A 12,256-nucleotide genomic window follows, 5' to 3' on the forward strand; every position below is an offset into this window, starting at 1 on the left:
GGTTTCTTTGTGTAACAGTCCTAGCTGGTCTGGAATTAGCTCTTGAAGACCAGGCTCAACACCAGGCTTTAAAAAGTCAACTTTTGTTGCTGTGAACCTGGAGATGTCAATGAAAAGGAGGAACACTTTACTTTGGTTCATGGTTAAAAGAGCTTTGGTCCAGGGTCTATTTGTTTCATTAGCATGGGGACGTGGTCAAGCAGAACACAGAGGCAGAAGCATGTGGCAGAGAAAGCTGTTCTCCTCTTGGAAGAAGAAAGGAATAGAGAGAGCATGACATCACCAACCCTCTTCATCCAATCAGGCCCCACTTTCTACCGTATTCACTGTCTTCCAGGAGTTCATTTCACTGTGTGAGTCCAGCAGTGGACGAATCCATGGATGATGTCATCATTCTCATGTCCAGTCACTTCTCCTGAAGCCCACCGCTGAACACGAATGAGCCTTTAACATGCCTTGGAAATCCCCTCTGCCCTCATCTGTACTGGCCACCACGGCCTCCGTAGTGAGTGGTATCGATTTTACAGTTTTAACTCACAATTGCATTTTATTATAATCAATGGATTCTGGGAACCAGGAATTCAGAGAGTACAGTGTACCCAGGAGTTGGCTCCAAGCTGTCTGGATCCTCAGCTGCAAAGTCTCAAAGGCAGCCAATGACTCAGTGCCTAGGGCTAAGTTCATCTGGAAGGTTTTAAACTCAGACACACCTGCTAGGTTTTCCTGGTGAGCAGCTTTATCCTCAGTTAAGCGATTGCCTGGAATAGCTATGTGTTTTCTCCATGGTGGTCTCACTTCGAGAGAGAATTTGGGCAGCCTCACTGGATTCCAAGAGCTAATTGTCTAAGAGAATCAGGTTAAATGCCATTCAGACAGACTTAAGCTCAGAAGCCATACAATGTCACTTGCCCAGAGTCAGTCTACACCACAGTTCAAACTGTCCCCTGCACAGTCAGTCTACACCATAATTCAAACGTAGGGACTTTTAAAAAATTTCTAAGCCACGCTGGTCTCAGCCTCTCTTTTTAGCTGAGAATGGTCTTGATATTCCGCTTGTCCTGCTTCTACCTCCAGAGTCTGGGATCCCAGGCATGTGTGCTCATGTTTCATTGTATGCAATGCAGGAGGGTGAAGCCAGAGCTTCAAGCATGTCAGGTGAGCACTCTAGCAGCTGAGCCACATCTTGTTGCACCTGCCTAATTTAAAACCTATTTTAAACCTGCTCTGCTTTAGAAAGCATCGTGTATGTTTTACCTGAGACCATCCTCATCCCCCCTTTCCCAGGCAGTGTTCATTAAGGCTTGTTGAAAACACTAAACATCTGCTTTCTTGGCCTCCCTTGTAGCTCTTGACACAGGTGTGCCCAGTAAGACACCAGCCATAATCTGTTGCTAGGCTTCTAGGTAAGTTCCAACCCTGGACAAGGAAATGACCCACGGTGTGAGATTCCAGCTACACTGCCATCTTTGGGCAAAGGCCAAAAGAATTGCTACATCCTTAGAGGTGGGTGAAAGTACTGGCCCTTGTACCATTGAGCCCCTGAGCTGGAGCAGCCGCCTGTCCAGACCCCTAGCCTGTGAGAAAATAAACCCTTATTTGGTAAAGCCCTGATAACATCTATGAATCCAAACCTGGAAAACTAAAGGACTTCCTTTGGAGGTGTAGGAATCACACCTGAGGTGTAACAGGTTCATAGAATAGAGTCAATGATGCAGATAAGGAAGGGGGGAGAATTTGAACTGAAAAGGATGAGTAGAGAAACTCTATTGAAATTGGGAAAGAATTGGCGTTGTATGAGAGGCTCTACGTCACCGATTCATTCAAGCCAGTATGGTGGTGCATTCCTTTGATCCGAGCACTTGGGAGGCATAAGCAAGTGGATCTCTGCAAGTTCAAGACCAGCCTGGCCTATATAGCAAGTTCCAGGGCTACATAGTGAGCCCCTCTCTCAAAAAAGGGTAGGGTCTGCTAGAGGCATGGCTCAGCAGACAGAGCACTGGCTGCTCTTCCAGAGGCTAGATCTGGTTTGATTCCCAGCACCCACGTCATTTCAGACCTGTCAGTGATTCCAGTCCCAGGGAATCTGACACCCTCTCTCCTCAACAGCACAGATGTACATGCAGGCAAAGCACCCACACATATAAAACTAAAAAAAAATTCTTTTGCTTTTTGAGACAAGGTTTCTCTGTGTAGCCTTGGCTGTCTTGGAACTTGCTCTGTAGACCAGGTTGACTTTGAATTCAGAGAGCCTCCTGCCTCTGTGTCCTGAGATTATAGGCGTGTGCCACAACTACCTGGCAAAATTTATTTTATTTTTTCCAAAAAACGATTCATCCAACAATAACATCTTGATGTCCATGAAAATCTAGGCACAAGTTAATCATCTTCAGATGACACAATCCAAGCGTGAAGGTGATTAGACCGCCCATCCTGCGGGGCACCTGGCGTCCTCAGAAATCTCATTTCCCAACTCCGTTTTGAAAGGCTCTTTGCAATTTGACTTTAATTTGCCCTGTAGTTGGGCTTTCTGTCACCCAGTCCTTGATAGCAGCACTGGCCTGGGGACCCACTTTTTCCACTTCTGGCGTAAAAGTCTGCCTTCTCTGCAAACAAACTGAAGTTCTTGTGGTATCTGCAGCCATCTTGCTTCCTATTTCCTTCCTGTTATGCTAGAGAAGGCTCCCTGTTCACTGTGGAGCCAGGAGTGGGAAAGCTTGTATTTGCAGTAATCCTCCAGCCTCTGCTCCTAAGTGCTGAAATTACAAATGTGGGCCACCCTAGTGTTTCTGGAGGAGACTTTGGATTTCTACCATTCTTTTTTTTTTTTTTTTTTTTTGGTCTTTCGAGACAGGGTTTCTCCGTGTATCTTTGACTAGCCTGGAACTCACTTTGTAGACCAGGCTGGCCTCGAACTCACAGAAATTCACCTGCCTCTGCCTCCCAAGTGCTGGGGTTAAAGGCATGTGCCACCATGCCAACCCGGCATGGATTTTTATCATAATTGTGCCTTCCTCTCTATATCCCCATATGAACTGGGTGGTCTCAAATAAGGCATTAAGATAACAAGTATTTCCCAAGAACTTTCTTTTTGTAGGTTGGGATTGCCTAGTTAGTGTCCACAGCTGGATGGTGGATTTGCCCAGGCTGAAGGTAACTAAGGCAGAAGGGGGCCCGAGCACAGCAAAGTGAGTTCTAGGGATCAGACAAACTAAAGATTTGGATTTCCGCCTTACATTTAATTACCAAGGTGAAAAATTAATATTATAATGCCAATTTCCATTTTAAAAAATCTGTGTTAGAAAGATCTGTTTGGTTGAGTTTCCCATAGCAGATGGAGAGTTAAGGGTGAGGAGTCGTGGCTTTCCTCCATTTTTATGTCCGCACCAAGTGCACAGTAGGTCCCTGTTGGTTGAATAACTGAGATCGTGGAGTACTCCCGGATTCAGTTAATAAATCAACCAATAGTGGGTTTCCCCCACCCCCGCATTCCTCCCCACGGCCCCCCTAGCCCCGCCCCACATGCCGCGTGTCGCGAAGGCGGCCGCAGCCAGGAGCGCTTTACGGCAGCCGCGTTGCAGCGGGGCGGGGCTCCGGGCTGCCCGCTCTTGACGGCAGCTGTGGGAGGCAGGCCGGCAGGCAGACGGCCTCGCAGGCGGGTGGCGGCGGCTGTGCTGGCTGCAGAGGGCGGGAGCGAGTGAGTCACTGCGCGCGTGTGAGGGAGGGAAGGAGCGAGGGAGCGAGCAGCCCGCGCCCGCCGCCCTCCCGCAGCTCCCGGCAGCCCCCTCCAGCCCCCGCCACCGCCTGCCCTCCGCCCAGCGTCCAGGCCGGGCCGAGCCGAGCCGGGTCGGGCCCGGGCCATGCTGCTCACCGTGTACTGTGTGCGGAGGGACCTCTCCGAGGTGACCTTTTCCCTCCAGGTCGACGCCGACTTCGAGCTGCATAACTTCCGCGCGCTGTGCGAGCTGGAGTCCGGCATCCCCGCCGCCGAGAGCCAGGTACGCCAGGGGCAGCGAGCGGGGCCTCCAGCCGCTGCGGCCGGGGAGTCGGGGGGGGGGGGGGCGACTGTGACCCAGTCCTGCAGCCGCCCGGAGATGCACCCACTGCAGCGAGGGGGACACGTGCACGGGTGGGCACCCCTCCCCACCTTCTGGCCCTCTGGAGCCCTGGATCCTCATCACGTACCTCCTGCTTCTCCAACCAGAAATACCAGTTTGGATCACTGGGAGATAGACACTGGTCTGGGGTTTGCTTATTTGTACCGAGTTCTTCCGTCAGTATGCGTAGTTTACCTGGGAGCACACATATCTGTAATTGAAAGTGAGGGGAAAAGTTTGAGACTCGCTCTGCCTCTGCCTTTGACGTCGCTAGAAATGTATGCGTTTCTGGTTAATTTATTATTATTTTTTAAAGCGAGGGTTAGGTCAACTCAGTCTATTTGCTTCTCAGGCCAAAGCCCTCCTCCTCTCTGGTTCCCCGTTCAGTTGGGTCAGTTCAAAAAAGCTCAGTGCTTTCGAAGGATATCGGCTTGAAAATGACCTACTGTCTGAAGACCTCCGTGGGACTCGGTGGCCAGGCGTTCAGTCCCTCTTATGTTTTAACAAGAAAATATATTCTCAAAATGCTTTGGAGCTCTCAGTAGTCTTCATCAAACAAAATAATAGGTGGACTGCTCTGTAGCCTTTGCACTAAAACTCTTAAGATTCTACCCAAAGTGGGCCTTGTTGGGCATAGTCCAAACATTAGAAAATTGTAGACGACTCCCAAGGCCTCAGAATGTAAATCTGGATTTCCTTCTGCAGTTATGAAATAGTTCCAGAAACTATTGCCCAACTACTGCTTGTTCTGCCCTGACTTATGGCAAACATGTGTCAATATTTTGTTCAGACTTATGATTCCTTTGCACAATGTGAACTTTAGAACCTTGGCATACAACTTTTTCTGGAAGGGTCTGTTTTAGGGAACAAGGTGTCACTCACATATGCAGTCTGGCAAAAGGTAGGGATTAAACAGTTCCCCCAATTTCTATAGAGATATTAACCCACAAAAACCTAGGACTCAGTTCCTGTTGGTCAGCCTCATACTTGTGGCAGTGGCAAACTAAGACCAAAGAGATTGTGTGTGTGTGGCGGGGGGGGGGGGGGGAATATATCAGCTTTTTAGAGGGTTGATTGATTGATTGATATATTTTTGATGGGGGTTTCAAGACAGGGTTTCTCTGTGTTGCCCTGGAAATTGCTCTGTAGATCAGGCTGGCCTTGAGCTCACACACATCCACTGGCCTCTGCCTCCTGAGTGCTGGAATTAAAGGTGTGCGACACTGCCGCCCAGCAATTGTTGATTTTTGAGGCAGGGTCTCTCACTGTATAAATCCTTGGCTCCCATCTAAACTCATACAGATCCCTTCGCTCTGTGTCCCAGGCCAGAGCTATCTCAACCAGCTGTTTCGTTTTTTGAGACAAGGTCTCAACTAAGGGGCCAAGGCTGACCTCAGACAACACTCATCCTGCCCCAGGCTCCTGGACTGCTGGATCACATGCAAGTGTGCACTACCATGCCCAGCCTAGCCTTTTCCGTTTTTGAAGTCCTCCCCTCCCATAGTTCTTTTATGTGGCTGTTTGATTACCCCAGTTATAATTGCAAGCTGATTGGGAATAATTTTAAGTTGAATTTGTTAGTAGGACTTGAGAGTGAACAGAGGTTGACATTGTTTCTTTTCCCACAGTGTGCACATGCACTCTGCATGTGTGTGTGAGAGAGAGTGTGTGAGAGAGAGAGAGTGTGTGTGTATGTGTGTGTGTGTGTGTGAGAGAGAGAGAGAGAGAGAGAGAGAGAGAGAGAGAGAGAGAGAGAGCATTCTACCCCTGGGTTATAGGAGAGAGAGAGAGAGAGAGGGGGGGGGAGAGAGAGGGGGAGAGAGAGAGAGAGCATTCTACCCCTGGGTTATAGGTGCACTCCCACCCCCAGCCTGTGGCACTCAGAGGGCATTGTCATCTGCCACTTGGGGACTTTAGGGGTACTACTTGAACAATTAGGCTAGCTTCAAATTCTTTCACTGCTGGCATCAACATTTGGTATTTACTTTCTTCCCAACGCAAATTAGTGTGCTCCAACTAGTGTTAAGCCTGTATTAAATAGCTGTAAACAGCGCCCTGTTTTTCAAGTTAGTTCTGTCGGCTCCATGTAACCTGACAACGTAGTGTCTATTTTAAGAGCGGATTTTTAAGCGCTCTGGGGGTCGCTTGTCTGGTTTGCTGGCTAGCCCCCACAGGCAGGAACAGGATCTGCCCCAGACACTGAAGTCACTTCCTTTCATCGGATCTTAAACATTATCATTTTTTTTTGTTTGGTTTGTTTTTTGTTTTATTTTCCCCAGTCATTTCTTATTTGAGCTCCCCAACCAGTTTTTCTAACTTGAACCTTCCTCTCAGATTTCTTTCCGGCTGTTTACTTCATTGGGCTTTAGTTTTTTCGTCCCCATTTCTTCACCTATTTCTGACTCCACGCCACGGGTGTCCAAACATGTATAAATTTTACAGAGCTGCTTGGCTACCGAGTCACACTTGCACTGAGATAGAATGTGGTTTCACTTTAATCACATGTACAGGTGGAGATGGTTTCTGTTCTAAATTTATTATCCTCATGTAATAATTTGTATCTCCATAAGTAAAGTGGTTCAGATCATGCTCACAGTACCTTGTACATAAATTACAAAAGTGGCTGTTTTAGGTACTATACACGTGCATATTCTCTTGTGTGGTACATAGCAGTTACAGCTATGTACACAGTTATATATGTGCATATACTATACATCAGCTATGTTGTGTACATACATACATTGAGTAATAATGTGCATTATAAACATGCAGAATAGAACTCAAGGATAAAATAAGGGGGGAGTGTTGGTGCATGCCTTCAATGCCAGAACTTGGGAGGCAGAGGCAGGTGGATCTCTATGAGTTCCAGGCTAATCTACTCTACAGAGCAAGTTTCAGGACATCAAGGACTACACAGAGAAACCCTGTCTCAATTCCCCACCCCTCCAAAAGAATAAACAAGACTACATGGAAATGGGACTGAAGAGACAGTTACCGACTAAGAGCACTTGTCCTTACAGAGGTTTGATTCCCAGCACCTATACAGTGGCTCACGACCATCTGTAACTCTAGTTCCATGGGATCCAGCACCCTCTTCTGACCTCTGTGGGCATTAGACTGTACACATAGTACATATACATACACGTAGGCAAAGTACACATACATAAGTCAAAATTTAAAAACAGTAAATAGAAATAAGAATTCTCAGGCTATACCTGTGCTCTCGAGTTGTCTTGCGTGCCTGTCTCACCCAGGGAGCACTGTTCGGAGCTCCACCTTTCATCAGCATCATTTGTGCACAAGACACTGGGAAAAGGTGTTCATTTTCTAACAGCTCTGGTCTCGTTATAGTAGTTTTAATGCAGTGACAATAAATTTAGAATAGAAACTGTCTCCACTTGTGCCATGATTAAAGCAGGACATGTTCTCCCGTGGTGCAAGTGTGGGCTTGGCAGCCAGGCAGGCTTAGGGTTATGCTTTGATGCAGACTTGACTGGGCCGACCTCAAACAGTTATCAGAACTTACTTCACGATAATGTCTGGGTGGTTTTGAAACTAATTTACTTCTATAGGTGGTATGGAGTACAAGCCTGTACAGAATGGAAGGCCCCTCAGTGAAAGCCATGTTTAAGTAGCAGCTAGCAACCGTAACTGTGACCCTGGAAATGCCACTTTTGTACAGCTTATGTGGTTTACAAAAATGCTATTTTAAACCGTGGAAACTGAAGATACTAGACATTGTAGTATTTTCCTGTCCTTTGCAGACATCCCCCAAACCCAGTATTACTTGATGTTTAGAATAAGGGCAGTTATGTGTGTATCCCGTACCCCATACTCAGACTTGAACCCAGGGGCTTCACATAGCAGTCAGGCACTGCCAGTAGAGGTTTAGATCCTTAGCAGGGAAGGCTGGTTTAGAAGCCATTTCTCGAAGCTACTTTGGGGTGCTAGAAAAGAATACCATTTTTAATGTCAAGCACATAGAATACCCGCGTCATGTCTCTTAATAGCTGTGTGGCCTCTGTGCTTCTGATCCATAAAATTGGACGAATGATCCTTGTTAAAATGATTGTGACAGTCCGTGAGACAGTGTGAGGGTTAAGAGGGAGAATGGGAACTGGACTTGTTAGCCCAGGAGAGTTTCACTCAGTGGTAGCAGGGTGCTCTTTAAGTTTGGGTTTCAATACTATGCCCCACTGGAAGAGAATTCAGTAGTCTTGTGTTGAGCTTTTCCATGCCAGGCAGACACTCTCCTACTGAACCAAGCCTTACCCCGTAAACTGTTCTCATCTTCCTGAGTTTGGTTTTTTATACATGAATACATTTTCTAGTAAGTGTGTCTTCCTTGGGAGACGAGTCATTTGTCTTTAAATACATTGCAGCTGACTCACTGAACCTGAGACGCTAGGGTAGGCAGGCCATGGGCTATTGGTGACCTCATCACAGTGGCTTAATTGTGTTGATGCCACCCAGTACACCTCAACCTGTAACCCTGGTTTATGGCTGTTTTCCACTCACCCTCACAAATTATATGTGGTACAGTTCTCCATTGTATTACCAAAAAGAAAGAAGAATCAGTTTGGGATACACACTTAGATGAGTGTCATGATGAGGTGGCAGTGATGGTTACAGTCATTTTTAGTAGTGTATAAAACTTGTGAAATTGGTTGGGCCATGGTGGCACAACTTTAATCCCAGCACTCAGGACACAGAGGCAGAGACAGGTGGATCTCTGTGAGTTCGAGCCCATCGTGGTCTACAAGAGCTAGTTCCAGGACAGGCTCTAAAGCTACAGAGAAACCCTGTCTTGAGAAACAAAACAAACAAAAACGTGTAAAATTGGACAGGTAAATTCTGTTTTCTTGTCTCCAGAAGGATTCCATTTTGGAGGATTAGGGTTTTTTTTTTGCCGGTATCACCATGAGATTAGGAACAAAATGGCAGCATATGCTCAGGATGGCCGGTGTCAATGATGTTTGCTGTTCTGTGCCCAGGAGCTTTGCCAAGAGCGTATGTGGACAGGCGCAGGAAGGCTGTGGTGGACAAATTGCCTAGTAGGTACAAGGCCTGGGTTCAGCCCCCAGCACGGAAAAAGAACTGGAAGGAATATCTGCTATGATCAGTCCTGGTGGCCTGCTGGACACAAGACATTTAACTTCTGGCCCACCTAGTGACAGGCCCCTCCTAGAGTTCCTGGCTGAGTTAGTAACCACTCAGTTTGTTTGTGGCCCTGAACAGGGCAAACGCTTAGGGAGCAAGGTGTGCCAAGTGTGCCACAGCGTGTCCCATGGAGTACATGAGAACATAGGGACAGTGTTTCCACCCTCACTCCTGTGTGTTCCATTCTTCCCTCACAGTACACTCTGCTTATGTGTTGGACCCATTGAAAGTATTTCTGTTAATAGGATTTAGCTCAGCATGTTTTTCTTTCATGTTAGTTTTCTCTTATAAACATGAGAACAATAAAACTTCGAGGATGGTAGAAGAAAGGCCTGCTGGTGTGCAGACTCGCTGCTGACTGTACTCTGTATTCCCGTCAGTTACTGTAGTCACACAATTCTCTTTTATCCTGAATTTCTTTTTTGTTTTTGTCTTGTTTTGTTTTTTGTTTTCAAGATAGGTTTTCTCTGTATAATAGCCTTGGCTGTCGGGGCTGGAGAGATGGCTCAGCGATTAAGAGCACTGCCTGCTCTTCCAAAGGTCCTGAGTTCAATTCCCACCAACCACATGCTGGCTCACAACCATCTGAAATGAGAGCTGATGCCCTCTACCGGCCTGCAGGCAGACATACAGACAGAATATTGTATGCATAATAAATATTTCTAAAAAAAAATAGCCTTGGCTGTTCTGAAACTTGCTTTGTAGACCAGGCTGGCCTTGAACTCAGAGATCCACCTGCCTCTGCCTCCCAAATGCTGGGGCTAAAGGTGTGTGTCACACCATTCCTGCCTCTGAAGCTCTGAATTAATTTCTGTCTGTCTGTCTGTCTCACTCCCTCCCTTCGTTTCTTTAATGACTTATTTTTATTTTATGTACATTGGTGTTTTTCCTGCACGTATGACTGTGTGTGAGTGTCAGATCTTGGAGTTACAGACCGTTGTAGAGCTGCCATGTGGGTGCTGGGAATTGAACCCAGGTCCTCTAGAAGAGCAGTCAGTGCTCTTAACCACTGAGCCATCTCTTTAGCTCCCTGAATTTCTTAACCATCTCTTTCTCAGGTTTTTAAACTATGTTTGGCTTTTTACATTTTTTATTTGCTTTTTTTGAGAACTTGATCCTTGAGTGCTGTGCTCGCATCATTTCCACACACACCCCATTCATGACTTGTTTTGTGATTGTTGTTGTTGCATATATAATGGGTTTTAGTTTTGTGGTTTTTTTCGAGACACTATCTCACTGTAAGCCCTGGCTGACCTGGTACTTGAGGTAGTTTTTTGCCTTGGCCTCCTAGTGTTGGAATTACAGGCATGTGCTACCATGCCTAGATAGCTAAAAAAAAAAAAAAGTCAACATTATTTGCTTTATAGCAGACATAGCCAGAATATGTCATCCCTACTTCCCTGGTTGCTCAGAATGGAAGCTAAATTCCCTGCTATATGAACCAGCCCATCTTTTACTTGAGTAGACTTCTGGGCAGTCATTATTTACCAGGCTTTGTCCTAAGCTGATGGGCAGCTGAACAAAATCATTATTCCACATAGCTTACATTGTAGTTGACCAGATCAACGTGTAGCATATTAGTGAGGAAAGTAGTTTATTTCAAAATATATTGTGTTGTTAGGGATAGAACCCAGGGCCTTGTGGGTGTGAGAGAAATGCTATGTCATTGAACTCCACCCACAGCCCATGTCCAGGGTTCACTTTAAATGTGGCTTTAGGGAAGAGCACTGAGATAATGTTTGATCAGAGCCCTAAACCAACTGATAGGAGGAAGAATGGTCCTCAGGTAGAGAAAGAAACAGAGAGCTTGAGGGGAAGGTGGTGTGTGTCTCATTGGGACAGCAGTGGGATGAGGTCAGAAGTGGCCATCGGCCAAATCCTTTGGGCCTAGTAGGAAACAGGCAGGGCTTTGGGTTTCCTTCTAGGCATGATGGGAACGCATGGGAGGGTCTTGAGCAGGGAACATGATGAAGAAGAGGAAAGTGGTACCATGTTGCTTCTCCGCACTTTATACCACCGGATCTTCCCTTGCAGATTGTCTATGCAGAAAGACCTCTCACTGACAACCACAGATCCCTGGCTTCTTACGGCTTGAAAGATGGTGATGTTGTGATTTTACGGCAGAAGGAGAATGCAGACCCTCGCCCTCCAGTGCAGTTCTCAAGTAAGACCAATGCTCATCACCTTCTAAATACAGTGTCAGACTAAGGGGGTGTAGGCCGCCTGCCTGCCGCATAACGTTGGGCAGGTCATTGGATTTCTAAATCAGTCATCTCTTTAGCAAGGTAGGTGTCATAATTAACCCAGCTTTACCTCATCAAGAGATGAAATGCAGGCTTAAATGATGTCATCACAGTCACGTAGCTAGTAAGTAAAAAGTGATTGAAATGGCGCTTTTTCTGTTGCTCCAAACCTGCAGATTTAAGTGGTTGGAACATCAGGTTTGGGTCTCTCCCTGACACTGTTATTAGTCTTGATGTGCCATTCAGAATGGGGAATTTTCTTCTCTTTGTAAATGTTTTTGTGGGTTTTTTTGTTTGTTTGTTTGCTTGTACGTATATTTGTTTTTGTTTTTCTGAGTCAAAGTTTTTCTGTGTAACAGCCCTGGCTGTCCTGGAGCTCACTCTGTAGACCAGGCTGGCCTTGAACTTACAGAAAGCCACCTGCTTCTGCCTCCCCAATGCTGAGAGTAAAGACTCGCACAGCCACCACCCTGCCATAAAGAATTTTTTGGGGGTGGGGGAGGAATTAGTTTTTCGAGACAGAATTTCTCTGTAGCTTATGAACCTGTCCTGGAACTCGCTCTGTAGAGCAGATCCACCTGTCTCTGCATCCCAAGTGCTGGGATTAAAGGCGTGCGCAACCACTGCCTGGCTTTAATGATGTGTGTGTGTGTGTGTGTGTGTGTGTGTGTATTTTACCTCTTTGTGTGTATGCTATTGCATGCAGTTCCTGTAGAGGCCAGAGGAGGATATCAGATCTTCTGGAACTGAGTTTATTAT

At 46.5% G+C, this 12,256-nt stretch overlaps 1 protein-coding gene across 1 annotated transcript in view; it reads left to right on the forward strand.

Annotated features, from left to right (window-relative positions):
• Positions 1–3,621: 3,621 nt before the first annotated feature.
• Positions 3,622–12,256, forward strand: part of Ddi2 (DNA damage inducible 1 homolog 2) — a 35,888-nt gene continuing 27,253 nt past the window's right edge. The window contains exons 1-2 of the mRNA XM_038334811.1: positions 3,622–3,995; positions 11,289–11,418. Coding sequence (XP_038190739.1) covers positions 3,858–3,995; positions 11,289–11,418 — 268 coding nt within the window. The 5' untranslated portion in view covers positions 3,622–3,857. The remainder of the gene's footprint in view (positions 3,996–11,288; positions 11,419–12,256) is intronic.

This window comes from Arvicola amphibius, chromosome 6, assembly GCF_903992535.2.
Source record: "Arvicola amphibius chromosome 6, mArvAmp1.2, whole genome shotgun sequence".
Lineage (NCBI taxonomy): Eukaryota > Metazoa > Chordata > Mammalia > Rodentia > Cricetidae > Arvicola > Arvicola amphibius.